At 38.4% G+C, this 23763-nt stretch overlaps 1 protein-coding gene across 1 annotated transcript in view; it reads right to left on the bottom strand.

Moving 5' to 3' along the window:
* The window catches only part of Sh3rf1 (SH3 domain containing ring finger 1), a 165768-nt gene that overhangs the window by 57203 nt on the left and 84802 nt on the right, over positions 1-23763 (bottom strand). The window contains exons 3-4 of the mRNA XM_046447866.2: positions 4439-4714; positions 3337-3432 (exon numbers count right to left, since the gene is read on the bottom strand). Coding sequence (XP_046303822.1) covers positions 3337-3432; positions 4439-4714 — 372 coding nt within the window. The remainder of the gene's footprint in view (positions 1-3336; positions 3433-4438; positions 4715-23763) is intronic.

Below are 23763 nucleotides of genomic sequence, written 5' to 3'. Positions count from 1 at the left end.
TGGTGTCTTTCAAGGAAATTCTCACCACTTCCCAGCTAGCTCGAGTCTAGGACAAGTCAGTCTCAACAGAACCCAATCCACACTATCTAAACCATGTCCACAAAGGATGTGATCAGAGAATCTCCAGAGGCGAAGGGTGATGGGATCAAAGCAGAAGAACCCTCCTCATGGAGCTAGACAAGGACTCTATGGGACAGAATTCAGGGCCACTTATATAGCCATATTTTACTCAGTATCCAAACCAAGACAAACTCTTCTCTTCAGACTTTGAAGAGGTTTGTGTTTTACTTTAATAAGAAGATCCATATGCAAATCACAAAACTATCAATCCTCTTATCACTACAATGCAGGTGGAGATTAGAGCTCACAGTTACTACCTGAGTCAAAGGAGAAGAGAGAGGACCATGGAACATGGGAAGGCAGCATTTCTCACCATCTCAATCCTCCTGCTGCCCACCTCCAATGCTCAGCTTCTTTCAATCTGCGTATATTCCACACACAGCTCCATATCTAACCTCTGACCCACACATTCCACTCCAATTCTACAATCCTACCCCCCAGTACCATCCTGTTCCATTTCTGCCAAAAGCAAGGCCCTTGGACATTTCTATTACCAATGCCAACCAGGAGTAGTTAGAAGAGTCTCAGCTTCTGCGCACACACCTGTGCAAAGTCAGATGTGGCTCTGGAAACTCGGGAATGCATTTGGTGGTGATTCTCTCATTTGATCATCGTCATGCTCTGGTATCTGGTGTAATCTGCTCTCCAAACTACTCTTCAAAATGCACAGTGGTGCTGAACCTTTTTGAGACAAACTATCTCATTCCATCTTCTCAAAAACTCTGGGAGTTAACTGCTTTTGGCAGCAATGTGAAAAAAAGCAAAAGCACCTAACCCTGATGGAGCCTTAAATGTCTGTTCATAAGATACAAGAAAACTACTCACAAATGAATTTTTGTACCATGGCCTGCTTTTATTTTGGAGACTATCTGGGCTCTTAAAGTGGGCCAAATAAGATTAGGTTTATAGAGTAAGAAAAAGACCATTATTTAGGAAACAGTCCTGGTTTTCGATTCTTAGAGTTTCCTTTTCTGCATCTGATAGTGCCCTGGAAGGCATTCTGCACTAAAGAAATAGGTGTATTTTGATAGGCTGTGAATAAAATCTGCCTCTACTACAATTGCCTGAGGGCTAACTCTGGTGCCACTAATCCCCAGATGCTTTGCTCCCCACCAAGAGCGTCAATCTGATGACTTGACACCAAAGAAATGTTCATCGGCTCCTAGACATAAATGAGTTGTTTACCACATCTCAACTAGAAAAAAAATGTGATTCAAATAAGGAAAATGCTCACTTGGAAGGAAAAAGGGCAAAAAACTGAAAATGCTTTCCAGTTGGGCAGAAGCTCACCTTTCCAATTTAAGTCAGAGTCAATAATCCTAATGACTCAAGTGCCTGTTGACTCTAGACTTGCCATGGGTGGGGTGTCTTCTGACTATCTACACAATTCTTCACCTGCCCTATAACAAAAATATAGCAATACCTTTTCATGCCTCACAAACCAAGTCTCCCCATGTGATATTGATAATACCTAACAAGTAAAGACAGGCTTTTATTATTAACCTTGCGCTTACTCATGCTCTTTAGCATAGCTATTCAAATACTTGGAAATGCTTGTAGTTTTCCATGACCCACAGTCAGAATATATAAATAACATGCAAAAAAAGATTGACTGTTAAGAATTTTTTCCTGTTGTTTACTTTCAAAGGAGGAAACAATTTCAATAAACAGGAAGGGTATGGATAAAAATTCAAGACTCATATACATGGTTTGAATTACTTCCTTGGATATACAGTAGTGAAACTGATTTTTTTTTTTTTTTTTTGACTCTGGCAATCTCCTGTCTAAGGAAGAAATTGAATGCTGGCTACGATGACATAATTTGTCATTTTAATATTCAGAATCATGCCAAAATAAATGCTTCAGATAAAAAGATGACAAAACAAATGATTTTTGTATCTTACATACTGAAGATATATGCTTTGAAATTTTCCAACAGAATCACTTTCAATTCCCCCAGCAATGCTCTCTCTTACTTTCTGGCTTTTGCACATGCCATCATTCCTTCCTGGGTATTCTTTCTGCTATAAAATGCACCCTTTCCATCTCTCCAGTGAACCTCCATCGGTCCAGCACACAGATCCCTACAAGGACCTCACTTCTCCCCAGAAGCTGTCTCTGACCAAAGCACCTTTGTATGATTGTCGGGGGCTGTGGTTGCTTCATTCTTTGAAAATTCCTTTGGTTTTGTTTTCAGCAAGAAATGTTTATTACTGAAGGGCATTTAGTTTATGATATACAATGTCATGGAAGCCTACTGTAAATTGTAACTTGCTAGCTCATTTTTAACTTGTGCTTGTGATAGGCAGCTTTCCATGGCTCTGACCAAAATACATGACAAGAACAAATCAGGGGAGGAAGTGTTTACCTTGGTCCAGGTTTCACTAACTAGGTTACATCTCTTGTAATCCAATTTCTTCTCTGAATATTCCTTTATTAACACGGGAGCTTTTGAGGGTACCTCATATCCAAACCATAACAGCTTTTCTTTAAAATAACAGAACTATGTTACTTTATGCATGTTCTTTTTTTTTTAATATTCATTTTTCAGTTTTCGGCGGACACAACATCTTTATTTTACTTTTATGTGGTGCTGAGGATCGAACCCAGCGCCCCGCGCATGCCAGGCAAGTGTGTTACAGCTTGAGCCACATCCCCAGCCCTATGCATGTTCTTTAAAAAGAAAGCCTGGCCACAAGCTTTTGGAGTCATGATAATTAAAAGGGAGAGGGAAGCTAAGAAGTTGCTGGGATATGATAGAGAAAGATTTATATAACAAATGTTTATTAAAGGTCTTGGCTGTGAGTCACTATTTTGTTCTGATGATGTGGCAGATAATGAAAGAGATAAGCACATAAACAAACACATTAATCTTCCACCTTACTCAGGAACTTCATTAACTTTCTGATCCTGGGGCTGGCAAATGGAATAGAACACCTGGAAACAGTACAGGTGATGGACAGGAGGTGTAGTGTACCTTCAACCGACACAGGAATGCTCTGAGCAGGAAGATGAAGTAAAGAGTCTGAAACATTCTGCAATCTTCAGTAACTGAAGGACAGAATGAAGTTTTCCTAATTCTTCCAGTGATCCAGGAGAAGGCATTTCTGAGGCTGCTTTGTGCCATGACGACTCCTGAAGGCTCGTATTGCATTATTAAGATTTACTTACTAAGCTGAACACCAACGCAATTCATGAGTCTACAGGTTAACTTACCTCAACGTAGGAAATCGGAAATATTCCTATTTTGTCTGCCAACATTCCTTCAGCCCAGTTTTCATCCACTCTGCGGATCACAGTCAGAACATCATCCTGGAGAAACAACAATCATTAGGCTCCCTGATCCCTTTATCAGTTAATTTTCCTTTGCAATAAAGAACTCAAGTTTCAAGAGTAGATGAGTAAAAATGTTGTGACATATCTTTATACACATTCAAACTCTGCATGAATTAAATGATAATCACCCATCAACCTGGCGTTCTATTAGTTGTAAAACCACAAGCTTTGACACAAAGGGTTGGCCTCTTATTTTATTTAGTTCCATAAACTGCAACCTCAAATTCTATCTGCCTGAGCACCTTGAATTTCTGTTTAAATTGATTCTCAGAGGCCTGGCATGGTGGTGCATGCCTGTAATTCCAGTGGCTCTGGAGGCTGAGGCAGGAGGCTTGTGAATTCAAAGCCAGCCTCAGCAACTTAGAGAGCCCCTAAGCAACTCAGTGAGACCCTGCCTCTAAATAAAATACAAAAAAGGCCTGAGAATGTGACTCAGTGGCAAAGTGCGTATGGGTTCAATTCCTGCTACAAAAAAAAAAAAAAAAATTGGTTCTCAGATGCTTCTCACTTTCTGATAACACACCAAAGGCCCATTCAAACACATATCCGACTGCTTTTTTTTTTAAACAAAGCCATAATATTTTGCTTAAAATTCCAAACCATTTTATCAATTCAGTAAATATATTGCAGGTGCTATTATGCAAATAAACTTACATATAAAATAAGGAAATAATGTCATCTCATCTATTATTCATGATTCAGTATTGTAAAATCCCTGAGTGGGCACATACATACTTTAAAGTGGCTTAAAATAAATTTAGGTTCTAAATATGAAAAACTTTCCATGTAGAGCATCAACCTAATTATCTTTCATAGAAGAAGTTTATGTGCAAAATTATGTTTCTTGTGACTTAAAGCAGACTACTTCCAGGTATTTTTAGAAGCACAGTGAGATAGCTCACACAAAACTCTTTTTCCAAGAGAAAACACCAGCCACGTTCCACACACAGAAGAATATCTGGTAAATTCATCCCAACTTTACCTTTGCGAATGGAAGGCAATCTTTGTCCGCTTCCTTGTCTTTCACTTCAAAGTCATAAAGTGCTTTGCACTGAGGTGGGGGCTGAGGTAATGGTTTAATAATCTGCACAAAGTTGGTGGGGAAAAAGCCATGGATTCCGTTGACTTCCCCATGGTACCAGTTTTCATCAACTTGTCGTCGCAAAATGATGATGTCACCTTTGCTGAATTTAAGGTCTCCAGGCTCCTTTCCTTCGTAGTTATATAATGCTTTGGCACATGGTAACTGAGGTATACCCTTAAAGAAAAAGACAAATATCAATGAACACTCCAGAAATGTTCATCAAAATATAACTTTACCGGGCTGGGGATATGGCTCAGTTGGTAGAGTGCTTGCCTCGAAGACAATCCCCAGCATCACAAAAAAAAAAAAAAAAAGTGATACACACACACACACACATATATATATATCTTCTTACTGTCACTATTTTTAAATCAAGGTCAAATCCACACTTTGCCATTTGAAAAGAACATCTTACGTTAAAAACAATCAAAAAACTATGTGCCCCATCAATAAAGAGCAAATACAAAATAAACATCCATAGTAAGATAAGAAGATATCCATGCACCAGCTACAATGTAGCCTTCTATTCCCAAGTTTAATTTAGTGGGGGCCTTTCCTTGTTTGTCTGGGATCATTATTACATGAAAATGTGACTTCTGAGTATAATTCTCTGACATGAAACTCAAAAACTCACAAAAGGTCCATATTAAGTATTTTAATCATCAGAATAAATTATAAGCACTGAGAAGAAAATTTAATCAGAAGTATAACTCATCAATTCACTAACTGTTCTTAAGCTTGACTGATAAAAATCAGAGATAGGGTTGTGGGCAAAACTTTTCCTGATGCTGCTTTTAATGTGGGCAGGAGATTTTATTCTTTTGTGAATTCAATAAGTATTTATTTAGGGCTTAGTCTCCGCCTGAGTCTGGAATGCAACTGTGAGTAGGACACAGTTCCTGTCCTCTCATAGTTTATAATCAGTACATGTTCAGGCACATGGTCTGGTATACCTTAAGATTAGTCAACTTTGCTCTCTTCTCATTAGAGAACACTGTTAGGCTGATAAGATAAGACAGGGGGGTTTAAATGTTGCTGTACTGAATTATGGCTTTGAATGACAGGTTTTGAATGGTGTGTACCCCCAACGCAATTGAATTAAATGGGTTCAATACAATACTTCCCGATGGCATTAGCGGGGCCCATTCTTGAGCATTAGCTGTCATTTTAAGATCTCTGGCCTCTCTGGAACACTGCTGCCAATCATTGATTCAGAGAATAAATGGAAAATCAAACATGACTATAATAATTCAATGAGCTAGATTACAGGTTCCTGTTTCTCACGTCCTCAATCATTTATTCACTCGTCTAGAAAACACTAAATTTAACATCTTATCAAGCTTTTTACCTCTTACCAGGCACTGTATTAGTGTTGAGGATTTAATGAGAAATAAAGCACAGTTCTTTTCCTTAGAAATAATGACAATACAGTTTATTAAATGCAATGTAAAGATATGCAACTGTTTGTGGGAGCAGAAACACTGAGGTTTGAGGGATGAAAAAATTACTTTATTCATTTATTTATTTTTAAGCCTTTATTTTATTTATCTATTTATTTTAATGTGGTGCTGAGGATCGAACCCAGGGCCTCACAGGTGCAAGGCAAGTGCTCTACCACTGAGCCATGACCCCAGCCCCTGGGAAAATTAAACACTTCCCTACTCTTAAAGAATAATAGGAGCTAAAGAGAGAAAGTTGGAGTGGAAGAATAAAAAGAAAAGTGAGAACATTCCAGGCAGAGGAGATAGCTCCAGCAAAGATGGGAAAGTGAGAATCAGATGTTGTGCAGAAGGACTAGGGTTTGTAAAGAACGCAGTGTTCTTGTGTGGGAGTCAAGGAGCATAAGCAATGTGAGAGGTAGACAGAGGCCAATGGATGGAGGGTATGGAATAACACGCTAAGGACTTTGGATCTGTGTGTCCTTCCAACAATGTAGTCACCCATGGGTCTGAAGCACACAGATGGACATGGTGTGACCCTGTGCAGACAAGTAAGCCAGGCAGTAGAATAGAAAATGTGAAGTGGGCAGGTGGGCACACAGCTATGTAGCTATGTGCAATGCACAAGCCTAAAACAGTTGATTTTTAAAAAATAGTTTAATGTTTTCAAGAAAGGACATCAATAATGTATTACTCATATTGCTTCTTCATACTCCCCCTTCCTTCAACAAACATAGATAAAGGTTGAACATCCTTGATGTTAACAGAGCTTCACAGTATGGTTTTCAGTTACTTTTTGGTTCTCACTCAGAGATTTAGAGACTGGACTACCCATAAGCCAAACTTTTTTGCTAAATATTTTTGGATGGCTTCAGAGGAATAGTAATCCCTGCTCTTAAAACGCTACTGGGAGTCGTTTTGCCTTGGCTTGGTCCACGTAATGCTGTGGTTGGTTAGTTAAAGCTGCTCTGAGGGGCCAATATCCCAGGAAAACAAGATCTGAGCCTTTCAGAAGTAACTGATGCCCTCTTGACTTCTGGACCCTGCTTTAAGATCTGGTCTCCAATGACATGACTCCTGTCATTCAGCCTTGACATAATCTTGTAAGCAGTTCTGCTGTGCCCTTTGGTCCCTCCAGCAAGGAGGTGCCATTCAGGAGCTGGTCCTTCACAGTGCTATGAACTTTGCTCATTATTTCATTTAGCATTTGTGGAAGGGAGAATTTTAATTTTTGTCTAATCTCACATATGCTTCATTCCATTCTCTATTATATACTTCTTGAAGCCTGGTTACCACAGCTTATCAATATTTCCCAAGATAGGTTTAAGGAAATAACAACAAAATAATACCACAATAAGTACCATAAGGGGGAAGAGATAGAGAACTGACAAAAGAATGAGAGAGCTACGTTAACTCTTGTCTGTAGCCAAAGAGACTATGACCACGTGGTAGAAGGAACTAATTAGTTGGGAGCACGGACTCCGCTGCTTGAACACCATCTCAGTGACTGTGGGATCTTGGGCAGCTTAACGTCTCTTTTCCTCAATTGCTTCACCTGGCTGTTGTAAGGATTTAGTGAATTCATGTATATAACCCCCTCAAATGGCCCAGAAGACAGTAAAGGCTACAAGCATGAACTATGGTCCTCATCATCACCATCATCATCATTATCACCCAGTGGGAAAAGCCTGGTCACCAGTGAAATGGGGCACCTGACAGTATATTTGTCTCTCTGCAGCTGGATGCTTTTCCTTTTGGATGGATTCACATAACAGTTACATTTTTAACATATATTCACTGTATAACAATGCAAAGAATGTTCCTCCTAGGAAGTGTTCGGGATTTTGAAATGTGCATTTCTGAAGCACACATTTGTTTTCTGAGTAGAATCCATTCATCTTCTGGTTGAACAGAAGAAATTACAAATTCACTGACATGCACCGTTTAATAGGGGATGGCATTTTAGATGTGGCTGTAGTTCATCTTGACAGGGCTAATGTAAGGCATTGGAAGCCTGCATGAATTAATTGAAAATCCTATTACAAACTCGGTGACAAATAACTCTATTCACCATTATGGCCTGTTCTCTCGATTTTTTTTCCCCACCTCAATTAGCTCTATTTGGCCCACTCTGCCCAAATTAATGCCAGCTAGATTCATGCACCAAGATACAGATTTAGGGCTCTTAGAAACCATTCTGAATTGCTCCTTGAAGAGATCTGTAAAATTCCAGGCGGCCCACAGTATGGTTCTTTTGTGATATGCTGATGTGGGAACTGAGGGAATTTATTTCTTTATAGATCACTTCCACAGACCCAGTGGCCTAATGGACTTATGAACTTTTCCACAAAGCAGATCTATGAAGTGCTCCTACGATCATCATGTATTCTTAACAGATTGAGTGACAAGGAGAAAACTTATTATGAGAACAGTGATACACGATACGACCAGCCTAGAATTTCATCTCTGTGATGCAACCAAAAATTCATTAATTCACACTGACTTGTTAAATGTTGACTGCTATGGTTATTTCAACGATCAATAACCATAGAAACAAAATTCTAAAGCTTATGGCAATCTAACCCAAGAGCAGACATGTGTGCATCTGGCAGTGTTTTTCTATGGTGTTCTTTTTCAATTAAATTCTAAGAGACTAAAAAGCCAGCTTGTGTCAAATTTCTCAAAAGAAGGTTTCCCACATTAAATAAAACGAATTCTATTCTGATTTCAAATCAAGCAAAGTTCAGTGATCTTTAGAAGTCTTATTCCCACACAGACTGCAGATGATTAAGGGTAAATGGTTAAACAACTTGGAACAGCAATAAAAGAACACATTTTCCTTCTGCAACATCTGAAGGATAAAGCCAAAACAATTGGTTTGAAAACCTAGTACTGCTCTTCCGGGTAAAATATGTCCGGGGCCCAGGGAGGCAATGCCTTCTCATTCATCTCCTTAGAAAGGTCTGAGAGCCGTGTCAACACCCGGCCCTCTGCCCTCCGTGCCTTCAACAGCCTTTCCAAACTGCTGCTTTTCTTCTGGACCCTCTCATCAGGCCACGGCCCCTGAGGATCTGCAGAGCTTACGTTTCACTTAGAGACTTTCACTTGGCTACACATGAAAGGGAGGCTTAAAGGAGAGAAAGTCAGAGAGAACCCAACGCTACAGTGTAACCTTGGGTGTGCGGCTGTCACTCATGCTGCCAGCTTTATTAAAAGCTTGGCAATTCAGGCAAAGTATTAAAACAATTCTGCACCTAAAATAACTTAGTAAACACTGCATTGTTTTGCTCATTTAAAAAAAAAAATGAGGCATGAGAGTGGACCAGATTTATTTTTGAAATCATTTTTGCTTCTAAATTATACATGCAGGTTGTCCTATGTATCAGACATTAAAATCCTCATGTGATATGCCCACAAATATCTTTGATTAAATGCTTTACACTTCCATTTCTGTGCCATCAAGTGTATTCCAATATATCTGGCAAAAATGCTGCTTGACGTGCTAGCTGCTATTCTAACAGGTAAATAAAACATTCACTGCCAATTTATTTTATAGACTTTAAATGCCAATGCCAAGATATGCATGCAAGACAGCTTCTCTAAATTCAAATTCCTTCATGCATTTCTTACTGCTCCATAAAGTAAAAAAGATTCAATGACCTACTAAAAAGAAAATCTAGAAGACACTCATATAGTGTGAACAGCTATAAAATGTGTATAACTTAAAACTTTAGTTATATCTGAATTGGCACAAACTCTGCCTGATTCCAACTTGACTTTCAAAAACTTTCCAGAAAGAACTGAGGCACAAGGAAATCGCCGAAATAGGAAGAGCACCACACACAGGGTAACGAGCAGCAAGACGGGTTGAGGAAAGAATTATTTTAAATGTCCTTTGTACAACAAAATATATGCTAGGCTGGTTTTTCCCTACAAAGTAAAATACCTATAAAGATATGACAAGAGTATTTCATGAAAATACTGATTCTTTAACATGAATAAGTCTTGAACACTGTTCTCAAGATGTCTGGGTGAAATGTTTCAATCTCAATATTGCGAATTCCAAGATGATTATTGTAAGTTATTTTTTTCCAAAGCAATATCAAAAGGGATGAAGAATCTATAATCCCATTATAGTCCACCTTTTATTTGTTCTTTCCTTTAACATTTACTTGTGGAGAGGATTGTGCTGGGAATTTTTATCTGATAATCATTTTCTTAAGCTTCCATCTCCCACTCATTCCAAATGTGCCACATAGAAATTTCCAATCTTACTAACAAATCTACCAGCACTTTGGGGACAGCAGTTGTAAATAAATAGCATTTAAGAAAAATCATGTTTCCTCATCATAATTATTCTCTTCCCCCCACCTTATTCTATTATCCTCCCCCTTGTTATACTCTGATCAGCTTTATCTGATCTTTGTGTCTGGACAGCCCTTCTCTACTCCAGATCTGGTTCCAATTTTACCCTGGCTCAAGAATGTGTGGGATGATCAAGACCAGCCTGAGCGGGTACCCAGAAGCCCAGGTTGAAAACAGTGTTGTAGATGAAAATGTGAACTATGGGGTATTGTTTAGGAAATACTTTACTTAAGAGCTTGGGGGATGGGTGGCACTAAAAACCAGGGAGATAGGAAGAGGACCAGCAAAATATAACCATAGTAGCAAAAATAATTCCTCAAACATGGTCTTGTCCACACCACCCGTGTCTTTACAAGCTACAGATAAATCTCTTAAATCAAATTAATGTTCTAAATCATGAGTTTTATGGCCCTCCACTTGGATTGACCGTTCCACCTCATATTTTTCATCCTCAGCAAGCAAACCAGGATTCTGTCATCACCTCCAATCTCAAGCATGCCATTCCTCCTCCTCCTTGAGAACAACCCATCTTTCCTCTCTTTTCCTCTCTTCAAAGGTCCCTGGTACCTGTAAATATGCATCATTATACATCTACATTTGGTAATTATGTGGCATTTCTTTCCCTTGCATTTCTGTCTATCTAGGATGGCTGCTTCTATTATCTGGACGCAGGTATAAATGTTAAGAGCAGAGATCTGATTCCTGTATAGGTCAAAAGGACATACTGTTTCCTCAAATATAAGGGTCACTTGTCCTTCAGGACCCAACTCAGGCACTGCTTCACTGAAGAAGGTTCTCCCAAACCTTCCCCCGCCTAAGTGTGATGAGGGTGCTGCTCTTACATACACCCAAAGTCTTATACATGCTACTATTATGTCTTTTACCTCACTCCATTTACAACCTGCTTCCCCCTGCTAGAACGCAACCTCCTGAATATCGGGGACTACATGTCATTCATCTTGACATCATAAGCACCTACCTCAGCATCTGAATAAATTTTTGCTGGATGGGTAAATGAGAACACAAATGTTATCTCCAGTGGGCTAAGCACTAAGGTGTGGATGAATAAGTGGAAAAATTCTGTATCTAAAGGAAAAGCAACTAAAAAGACAATTCTATAATTAGGTTTGCCATCATTGAATATATTGCCATCAATCTATATAATATATTGCTATCATCGAATGTTGCACAATATACGCAATCATATATATATGTGTTCATAGGTACACCTCATGAAGGCATACTGTTAGTCTCTCCTTACTGCCTCTGATGTACACAGTGCATGATGGACACTCTATTCTGAAACATTTGAGGAGTAGGAAAATTGAAGAAGAAATTCCATTCATATTCCCCGAGGCTTCTGAGGAAACCAGGAACCCACTAAGGTGCTCCAGAAAAACCCAGGGAGATGTGAGCAAGTTCTGCTAATGGGTGTCTACTGCCACGGGCCCTAGAAACATAACCAAAGGCATCATACATTCTGGACATGGGCACTCGAGTGTTTTATACTAAGAAAACTGCTGGCATTTGAAAAATGTGAAACAAATTATATAGTAACCGCAGTAAACAAATATTTTCCTTACGAACACATATAGTAGTTGTGAGAAAACAGTCATGCAGCTGATACACAATTTTTTTTCCTTGGATGGTCTTGACAAGGGAGTGTCCAACTGACAGACAAATCATTAAAGAAAACAAATCTTATGGATTACTGTAAGGGAAAAGAGCTGTTGAGAACACAATTCACTGAAGTAAAATTCAGGAAGTTCATGTCACTCACTGCCCTGAATATTAGTTTTCTGTTTCATTACATGTTTAATTACAATAGTAGTTTGCAGAGAACAGGAAATGTTACTGGGAAAATTCCCTACAGTAACTCGAGTTACCAGCTTGAGGACTCAAGGCAGGATGGGAGTGTTTCCTAGTAAAAGGTCATGTTTCTACCTATTTGGAAACAGTTTGACTCCTGGTAAAGAATCTGCCCTTTTCCTGCCTCCACCCAGTGCTAAGCCTCCCACCTGACCCTGGGGCTCAGGGTTGTGCAGCTAGACAGGGAAGAATGACCACATTTAGAAACTGCATGAAAAGTCTTTTATCTAATCCTTACAGAAACCCATGAAGATAGGAAAAATCAGAAATACACAGGAGAAGGGCACATGAGAATAGGTTTTAATATTTAAGAGGTCAGATAAGGCCTCAGTTAAATTTAATTACCTGGTTTCTAGGGTTTTGTTCAGTGTTTTCAATGTTAATACCTTGGAGAAAAAATGCTCACATAATTTAAACATACCATTAAATGGGAAAGGCAGTTGGAACTTTCAGAATTAAAACAACATTGGAATAGGCCCACACATATACCGACAACTGACAAAAGTGCCAAGGCAATCCAATTGGGGAAAGTCCACCTTTCCAAAAGAAGATTCTGGAACAATTAAAAACTCGAGGGGAAGGGGTTGACCCCAGCCTTACACTGTGTAGAGAAATTAACCAAGAGATGAATCCCATAATCAAATGTGAAAACCAGAAGTTTTCTAGAAGACAAAATAGAAAAGTATCTTAGTGACAGGGTAAGCAAAACAAAAAAACAAACAAACAAGAAAACCCTAACCATAAAAACTGATGCATGGGACTTCCTCAAAATTGAAAAATTCTGTTCATCAAAAGAAACAATGAAGAAATCAAAAATATAAGCCACAGATTAGGAAACTATTTTTAATGCTTCTATTTGACAAAGACTCACATCCAGAAATAAAAGGAACGCCCACAAATCAACAACAAACAAAACTTCAACTTAAAAACAGGCAAAAGATTTAAAAATATATTTCAAAGAGAAAGATAAATGTATTGCAATGAAAGGGACCCAACATCATTAGTAATCACGGAAATGCAAAAAACAACCACAATAAGGTTATTCACATCCATAAGAATGATTAAAACGTAAACAATGACAACAGAAAATGTTCAAAAATGTGGAGCACCAGAACAGCAGGAGTCTAAAACTGCTTGACAATTCTTATAAAGTTATATATACTTCTACTCTATGACCTAACAATTTCAATCCTAGGTATTAACCCAAGAGAAATGAAAACACTGTGTCTACACAAAGACTTGCACAAAAATGCTCATTGTACCAGTATTCATAAGACCCAAACTGAAAAGAACTCAAATGTCCACCAATAGGAGAATAAACAATGGAACCGCACTCAACTATTTAAAAGTGTGTGTTTGGGGGGAGGGGGGGGTTTAGTTTTAGTTCCATGGTCAAAAATTTGCCTAGATGTGTGAGGTCCCAGATTCAATCCCCAGCACCACAAAACAGCAACAAAAAAAAAAAAAAAAAAGAAAGAAAGAAAAAGAAAAAGAAATACCCACAAATTTCTGATATGTGTGAGTGAAAATAATCACAATAAATACCATATGATTATATTTATGTGACATTCAAGAATAGGTAAGACAAGTCAATTGTGATAGAAATCAGAACAGCAGTGGTCCCTGTGGGATGGGGAATGAGTGGCAGGGCCTTGAGGAAAATTTCTGAGATTCTGAATATATTCTGCATCTTGCTAGGATATTGGTTACCCAGGTATAGAAATGTATCAAAAATCATTAGTTGTACATTTAAGACCTGATTCACACATGCAAATGTATCTCAGTATAAAAATGTTTTATACACATAATCCAGTTAGAAGCATTTAGGGAAAAAATATAATCAAATATAGCAGATATGTCACTATATATGTACACCCAAGTATCACAGTGAATTCCAAGCTACATCTGCGAAGAACAGAATGGCAAAACTGCAGAAACAAAAAATCTGGAGTCCAAGGGTGCAGAGATTAAAGAGCTGAAGGAAGGCCACTTTTCCAACAGTAAATGCATCTCTAAACAAACAGGGCTGTGCATAATGTCATGTCTCAGCTACAACCTAACCCTGCACTAAGCACAGTCTGCCTCCCACTAGATGTCCAGGACACCTTCTGAATCCACAAACAAAAGGAACAGAAAAGCCGTATAGTCACTGGGGAGAAATAAAGATGATGAAAAGTGCTGGAAAATATTATGATGGATAAGTAGATGGTTAGTAAATTTCACAGTGATAAAATTAAAATTTCAAATACTATGAAAAGGGCTTACACAAAGAGAGTAAGACCAGTTCATATTCACTGAAGAAAATAAAAATGCAGACTTTGACAGATGTATGTATTATTCAAGTTGGATAAAAGAACTTCCTGGCAGAGAGGGTTGTTAAATATTGCAATGGATCATTATATCTCTTTCACTGGAGGCATTTCAAAACAGGACAGTCTCACAAGTTTGGTTCTGCCCAAAGGCAAAAGAAGAGATTGACTTATGATCTCTAGTAATACCATGATTTCTATGGCAATCAAATGATTGGGGAAAAAAATAATTCTTGATAATTTTGTCCTCTTTTCTTTTTAAAAGGGTCGAGTCTCAAGAATGAGGGTAGTAATAGAGAGAATGAGCAAGAAAGACATTTGGAAAGAAATAATAAGAACATGAATTAGACTATAGAAGTCAAATTAAGGCAGCCTCAATCCTTCAGAGTCTAATCCCCTACAATGGGGCATCAAAAAAAGCAGAGACCATTCAGGGCAGCTGGCAGCCAAGCTGCCTTTTATCTATTTATTTTTGCAAGGTCAGAAAAGTAATACACAGTAAGTGTGTATTACTGTTACTACTCTTCAAAGGAATGCTCTGCTAGTCAATGAAATACGAAGTTACAAAGTAAAGAATGAATAATTACTTCAGAGAAACATCTTTTCACTTTGAAGCAAACAAACAAACAAAAAACTCCATAAACCTGCATAAGCTTTGGAATTGTGGTTTTCAAAAAGAATTCACAGAAAACGAAGTAGAGACAACCTTCTAGTTCTTCCAGCCAAGGTCTTTCACCTTTGATTAAGTCTGTTGGAAATGATAGTTTACAAATACTTTATAAAGGTTCCATGGTACTAAAGTTGAGTGTTACATGAAGATACTAATTGCCTATATGTTCTGCTTTCTCGATCATCTGACTGCAAGAAATGCTACTGGAAAGAAAAAGGTGCATCCATTTGTGATGAATAATTTTACCAACTGCTATATTATTATTTCAAAGCAAGCTGTTTTGTTGAAGCTCCCTTCCAAAAAATATATTGATCATTAAAGATCATTAAAGAAAAATTTAAATATATTGATCATTAAAGAAAAAAAATTAAAGCAACTTAAGGGGAAAAGGTTTACCAACTAAGCCAGTCCTGACAAGTCCAAATCCAATTCATTTTCTTCTAAATAATTAAACAGATATGAATTACATATTTTTCAATCCAAGTGGGCCATTTATATAAAAATGACATTATTTTTATATTAACAGGTGATTAAGTATAGAGCAAAGAATATAAAATCAAGTGAGAGTTCATGTGCACATTGAGACTATTTTTATTAAGCATTTAATTTATATTGCATAAGAGGATAACAGATCATGCCAGTTGTATTCACAGCAGTAGAAAATTAAGACAATTGGCAATCTGAATATTTTTGGCCATGACAAAATATTAAATTACAGTTTTGAAATATCATACTAGCATATTTTAACTGTGTGACTTTTAAAAATTACTTTAATATTATAAAATATTACTAAAAGTTACTTTAATTATTTAACTAAGTCCTTTTTAGACAGTGCAACCAGTTTTTCATGTTCACAGACTGTGAGCTCCTTGTGGGCAGGAACTGGACCTCACTCATCTCTTTAGCCTGAGAATCCACCAGGAGACAAAATCAACTGGCGTAGAATCCACTGTTTTACTGCTGCCTCTTACTTCATTCCATTTTAGATCCCCCCTGATTCATCTTCTTAGCTGATGGTCTGTCTGATCCATTTCTTTCTAATGCCTTCTCTTTCAAATACAGCACAAATCTTTCTCTATCACACTTAAGATCCCTACAATATGGCCCCAAATGATTTTCTCAAATACTTCACACTCTTCTCCAATAAATATTCCCAATGCAAATTAGATTCCCTAGTGTCCCTTGATAGGTCCCATCTTTCCCATCTCTAGGACTTTTCTGAGGACTCTCTACTTCAGTCTTACATTCTCAGTTCAAGTGGGCAGTTTGCATCTAGTGTTGAACTCTAAAGAATTCCGTTGAGGAAATTAGCAGAGTGGCCTGTATGGTACCTGCCTATAGGTACAACCAAGCAGGTCAGGTCACACAAGGGTGTCGCTTGTGCTTACTGTTATTTTACCTGACTTAGGCAAGGGAATCAAAGGAAACAAATCAAGGCACTTGCTTGAAATTAGGCTAAACATATTTAAATTGTTTTAGTGACCTCTTGCCCAAGGTCATGTTGAAATAAGAAGATTTTTTAAAAATAAAAATCGATAGCATGTATAAAATATAGGGGGAAATACCCAGGATTGTGCCAGAAATTTTTAGAGACTTCTGGAAGAATGAAAATAGGTAAAAATCAAAAAATTCAGTGACTAGATTGAAAGACTATAGGATAGGGCTAAAGACCAAGGTGGTGAGAGCTGGGGTTGTGGCTCAGTGGTACAGCGCTTGCCTGTCACACGTGACACACTGGGTTTGATCCCCCCTACCACATTAAAATAAATAAATAAATAAAGGTATTGTGTCCATCTACAACTAAAAAATACATATATATATATATATATATATATATATATATATATATATATATATATAGGTACAGGGGATTGAACTCAGGGGTACTCGACCACTGAGCCACATCCTCAGCCCTATTTTGTATTTTATTTAGAGACAGGGTCTCAGTTGCTTAGGTTGGCTTTGAACTCATGATTCTCCTGTCTTCAGCCTCTCAACCTACTGGAATTACAGGCGTGTACCACCATGTCCAGCTTACAACTAAAAGTAGTTAAAAAAAAAAAAAAAGACCAATGTGATGACCCACCTCATAAAGTACACACCCTAATACATAAGGAAAATAGATATGAAAAATGACCAAAAAGTTGAGACATGAAAAGCAGCTTTAAAAATGTCCACTATCTATCTAAAGTGAGTTTTACAGAGATTGGAGATAATGAAGGGAAGAACTGTGAAAGAAATACAGTAATGGAAGTACATTTTCCTGAGCTAAAGATACATAAGATCTCAGCTAGAATAGTCTCATTAAGTGCCAAGCAGGATTAATGAGGGGAGAAAAGACCCACATTCAGACACAGCTCATTACAATTCCAAACTCCAAAGATAAGAGAAAAATTATACAAGATTTGGGTCAGATGAGTTTACCATCATGGAAACAAAATCTGACTTTTTGGCAGCATTATTGGATAAGAGAGTACAAAACACAGCAATGCTTTTAAGTCTCTAAGGGAATATACCTTAGAGGAACTTATCCAGTGAAACTGTTAAATATGTGGGTGAACAAAATATCTTTTTTTTTTTTTTTTTGGTACCAGGGATTGAATCCTGGAATGCTTTACTATTGAGCCATATCCCCAGTCTTTTTTAATTTTTTATTTTGAGATAAGGTCTCCTAAATTGCTGAGGTTGGCCAGTTGCTGAGGCTGGCCTTGAACTTGTGATCCTCTTGCCTTAGCCTCCTGAGTGGCTAGGCTTATAGTCATGCGCCACTACACCCAGCAAGGCATTTGTTGAACACACAAAAATCTCAAAGTTTATCACCTGTGCATTTCAAATGGAAACACACACACACACACACACACACACACAAACCCTGTAATATTCAAGGAAGTTGAAAAACTACCAAAACACAGAAAACTCCTAGAGAGATGATAGATGATACAGAAAAGACAGATGGATGAATATGTTCTAGAAGAAATGTACAAAATGGAAAATAAAGAGAATCCACTGAACCTAGAAGTGGAGCAGAGTATAGTGACATGGGTCACACTCGCTTCTTCATAGTTCCAACAACACTGTTGTGAATCATGCTTATATAATCATAATACTGCAAATGCTCTTTTCACAGGACTTCCATTTTTAGATTTAATCTTCACACCTAGCAAAGAAAAATTAATTATAGCTACAGAATAGAATGTTTATAAACTCTGACAATATTGAATTAACAATGCACTGAACAAAAATCACAAGTTATGCTGAAAGGGAGTTGGGAGATAGAAGTCATTGAAATTTTACCACTTGGTATCTCAAATTGGAAACTGTGCAAGGCTAAGAAAGCAAGAAATGGAAACATATTATTTAAAGTTGTAATGGTAATCAGAGGAACTGCAGAAGAAAAGATACAGGCATTACCTCTGGAAAGCAGGAGTAGGGAAAGAGGAAGGGCACTGTGTGGTTATAGATTTTCTTTCATGAAAAGTTATTACTTTAAAATGAATCAGTGCATAAAATTCTAATGTGCTTGCTCTGAACTGTAATAGATAATTTGGTTTATTAAATAATTCATACAAATAAAATAAAATAATATAACTTAAGAAACAAGACATTTTTAAATGCAATTGAAACATCCTATTTTTTTTAAACCAATTACACAGTAGATTAGCTTTAAAAACAATAAGAAAATTTAGGAAGGCCCTGACTACTGTATATAAATATACACTCCTCCCACCCAGTCCCGTTCCTACTTTCTCCTAATTATTCCTGATCAGAATATTCATCTCCATTAAAAATTTGACTCCAAGACTTCAATACAGTGTTGGTAAAACACCAGTAAAAGTCCCACAATGCCCATTATTCAGATTCTTTCTTATAATTAATATAGACTTCTTAGATTGCTATGGCATGTTCCTCTATTGATACAAATAAAAAGCAAATGTATTGAATATATTCAATTGTTCGAAAAGAAAAACAAGACCCAAATTGTCTCTACCATCATGCACTCTGCTTCTGCAAGATCTTGTCATTCAATTAATTGGTGTGATTTCACCTTGAGAGCTTCATACCAGGAACTGGCAATGCAGAAGCCTGGAGGGTTAAGCATGTTATTAGCTTTGGAGAAAATAATAAAAGCCTGAATACCATCCCTTCAATTCAAGAGGGGTTAGTTCTCTGAACTTGTGAAATGTGAGAAAGTCACTTGACATGTCACCTTCAAAAATACCTACTTCGTATACAAACAGAAATCTAAGTGCAATCCTCCTCCCAGCTCTCTGTTCACAAGCTACTTTTGAAGAGGAGGGGATGGGGGTGGGGAATGATGACTAGATTCATACATAAAGCAGCACTACCCTAATAACACAATCAGAACTGGTACTTCTCAAATTTTAATAAGGACACAGATAACTTGAGGCTCTTGTTAAACACATTTTTTTCTGATTTAGTAGGTTAGATAGGGCATGTGGTTCTGTACTTCTAACAGCTCCCAGATCATGAGGATGCTGTCAGGGGAACTATACTCTGGGCAGAAAGAGAATCAAGATCAGCCTCCTTCCCAAATTCCTTTAGTTGGCTGTTTATCAGTTTTGCCCCAGGGCTCCATCTTCTGATTCTCTCTTCTCTTTAAATTTACTACCAAAATGAACTCATCTATTTCCTTTTTTTTTAATTTTTTTCTTTTTTGGTATCAAGGATCGAATCCAGGGGTGCTCAACTACTGATCTATATCACCAGCCCTTTTTATATTTTATTTATAGACAGAGTCTCTTGAGTTGCTTAGGGTCTCACTAAATTGCTGAGGCTGGCTTTGAACTCTCAATCCTCCTGCCTCAGCCTCCCAAATCACTGGGATTACAGGCATGCACCACCACGCCCAGGTTATTTCCATCTTTTAAAACTATTTATATAAGCCCTTCTCAATCCTGGCAGAGTACGACAATCAACTATGGTATTTCTTTCTTCTTTTAAAGTTTTATACCCCCACACACAAAATAAACCAACCAACAAACAAACAAACAAATAATCTGAGGTAAGGTCAAGAAGCATATATATTTTTAAAAGCTCCTCAATAATTCTCATATTTTGCACTGTCACTGGTTGGATGTAGACCATGACATCTCCCAGATCTGATCTCAGTGACAACTTCCCACCTGATCTCCAAGTGCCTACTCCATATCTCCTCTTGAATGTCTACCAGGTCTACAAGTCGACACGTCCAACACGTGCCTCTTGATTTTTACCTGCCCCAACAAAACCTGATCTTTACCACTTTCCCCCATCTGAGTAAACAGCTGTGTTCACCCAGTTGCTTGGACCATAAGACAGAGCTTTACCATGATGCCTCCTTTCCTGTTTTTTTCACAGCCCATATTCAATTCATCAGCAAGCCTGTTGGATCCCAAATCTGTCCATTCTTACAACTTCTATTGCTACCAGCCTCAGACAAGTCAATACTATCTCTATATTGCCAATCTTTTTTTTTTTTGGGGGGGGGGAGGAGGAGCTGTACTGGGGTTTGAACTCAGAGGCACTCCACCACTGAGCCACATCCCCAGCCCTATTTTGTATTTTATTAAGGGACAGGGTCTCACTGAATTGCTTAGTGCCTCGCTTTTGCTGAGGCTGGCTTTGAACCCGTGATCCTTCTGTATCAGCCTCCCAAGCCTCTGGGATTACAGGTGTGCACCACCAAGCCTGGCCTTTATCGCCAATCTTGACCCCCACCTATGTCTCTATACTGCCAACCCTGACCCCAGAGAGTTTTCTCCAAAGGGTCTCTTGCCTATTAACCTCTCAATGGCTTTCCACCCCACTTGAAATAAAAAGCCCATCCCTTCCTGTGGCTCCCAATGCTTCCCATCCTCAGGCCCCTGCTTATTCCTCTTCAACTTATTTTCTACCCCATTAACCTCCAGCTTCTACAAGGGCCTTGGTGCTTCTGGACCACTCCAGGCTCTTTCTGACGTCAGGATCCTCCTCTTGTTTTTCTTTCTGCCTACATTTTTACAGGCCTATTCCTAGATATTGTTCAGTCCTCTGCTCTAATGTCACTTCACAGAAGCCTTCCCTGAATGTCTCCACGTAGCCTCACACAACCAGCGCACCATAACCTCCTCTACCCTGCACTTTCTGCCCTGCTCATTCTCTTCATGGCATTTATTTGTACTAGTTATTCATTTGCTGGGTTATTGTTTCCTACCCCACCAAAACACTAGACCACAAACTCCTGAAACAGTGAATTTGTCTTGTTCACTGGAGAACCACAATCATCTACATCCACACCTGGCAAGTTGCAGGTACTTGATGCATATTTGTTGTTATGATTTGGATATGAGGTGTTCCCCAAAAGCTCATGTGTGAACCAATGCAAGAAAATTTAGAGGGGGAAATGATTGGGGTTTTGAAATTAAGCTAATCAGTGCATTAGCCTTCTGATAGGGATTAACTGGGTGGTGACTATAGGCAGGTAGGGTGTGGCTACAAGAGGAGGATTATTGGAGGGCATACCTTTGGGGTATATATGTCTCTTTTCAGTCTCTCTCCACTTCCTGATGGTCATGTCCTGAACGGTTTTGCTCTGTCACGCCCTTCCACTCAGATGCTGCTTTCTTTAGGCTCAGAGCAACGGAGCCGGCTATAGATGGACTGAGTCCTCTGAAACTATGAGTGCCAAATAAACAGCTCCTCCTCTAAAACTGGTCTCATCAGGTCTTTTGATCACAGTGATGAAAAAGTTGACACAGTTGCTATGGATTAAATATTTGTGTTCTGTCCCCCAACACCAAATTCATATTCATAACTCCTAATGGGATGGTATTTTCAGGTGGGGCCTTTGGAAGGCAATTAAGTTTGATCATGAAGGTAGATTCATGGGGGACAAAGCCATGGGAGTACAGCCTCCATATTGGGATTAGTGCATTTAAAAGAAGAGACACCAGAGTGCTTCTTTCCTCTTTTACTCTTGCAACATGCACTCACCAAATACACCAAGGAAAGGTCGTGTGAATGCACGGCAAGATGGTGGCAAGCCAGGAAAAAACCCTTGTCAAAAACCAAATCTAGTAGCCCCAGCCATAGCACACTTACCTGGTATGTGTGAGGCACTGGGTTCAATTCTCAGCACCACATGTAAATAAATAAAATAAAGATCTCTCAACAATTAAGAAAAAAAATTTAAAAAAAAAAAAACCTGCCAGCATCCTGATCTTGGATATTCCAGCCTCTGAACAGTGAGAAAGAAATGTCTGTTATTTAAGCCACTCAAGTTTTCTATAGCAGCCAGAAATGCCTAAGACACTGATACAAAGAATAAAGTTGACAGAGTCACTGCTGGAGGGCTCTGTGACATGCCCCAAAGCTCTTCAGGATGCATAACCCTTTTATTAATAATATGAATGAAGAGATAGTACGGCATATTTAATTTGCTAGCAACAGAAGTCTAGAAGGGAGAGTGAGCAAGCTTATATGTTCATAAATATGATTTTAGAAGATCTTCACAGAGGATCACTATGGGCCAGACAAAGCAAATATTTACCAAAATGAGCATAAATTCATATATTTCATTGTTTAAAACCACTTGCACAGGTATAGGAAACTATAGAAGACCTATCTAAATAGCAGATTGAATGATAAAGACTCCAAACCTTCTGCTGCTACAAGTTCATCATGAGCCTTAGGTAACACAACTGCTGTAAAAATTATGGAGACATCAGACTGCATGAATGAAATGCTGACAACAATCATGGAAGGAGACAGTTCTTCCATGCACAGACTAATCTGTGACCTCTGGAGTAACTGGTTCAATTTTGTGTAAGCTAACTTCAAGGAATATTGGTAAAATAATCTGGTATGGGAAGGTGAACAGTCTATGTATTTATTGTATTTTACTATCCTTCCAGTGGTATGGAAACCACGTGAGAATATATGTCTGAAGGACCTGGAAGCATTAAATCTTGTCGGGTGAGGAGGGGACACTAGTGGTAACACGGTCAGCATTCACTAAGCATTTTCAATGTGCCACACGTACACATTCGCAAGAACAACACGTGCTTGGAGTAGGTGTCATCACCATTTCTATCTAACAAAAACAAAGGCTCAGAGAGGGTGTGTGATCTGCTCAAGATTATACATTTGGTAAATGCTGTGATTTGATTCCAGAGCTCACATTCACATTCAGGAGAGTCTTTAAATACTTTCAGAGTAGACATAAAGGAGCTATATTAGACTTTTCCTTTTCTTTTGAGGTGCTGGGGATTGAACCTAGGTCCTTGCACATACTAGATAATTGCTCTGCAACTAAGCAATGCCCCCAGCCCTAGGCTTATTCTTTATAGCTCCAGGGCCCAAAAAGAAGAACAACAGAAGAAATTTACAAGGACCAAGCTCACTATCATATGAGGAAGAACTGCAGAATTTACCTAATAATGAGCTCCTAGTCAACAGCATGTTCAAGTGGAGACTGGTTAACCATCTGTGTGTATGCCACCCACAAAGCAGCAGATCTGGGTGGAGCTGCAGGGGTCTCCTCCTGCTCTCAGCATTATTCCTCAATAATACAAGCTTCCTTTTTCTATCTAA

This window comes from Marmota monax, unplaced genomic scaffold, assembly GCF_021218885.2.
Source record: "Marmota monax isolate L192 unplaced genomic scaffold, Marmota_monax_Labrador192_F-V1.1 WCK01_AAM20220418_F8-fsc00040, whole genome shotgun sequence".
NCBI classification, from domain to species: Eukaryota; Metazoa; Chordata; class Mammalia; order Rodentia; family Sciuridae; genus Marmota; species Marmota monax.
This window is presented reverse-complemented; position numbering and strand designations above follow the sequence as displayed.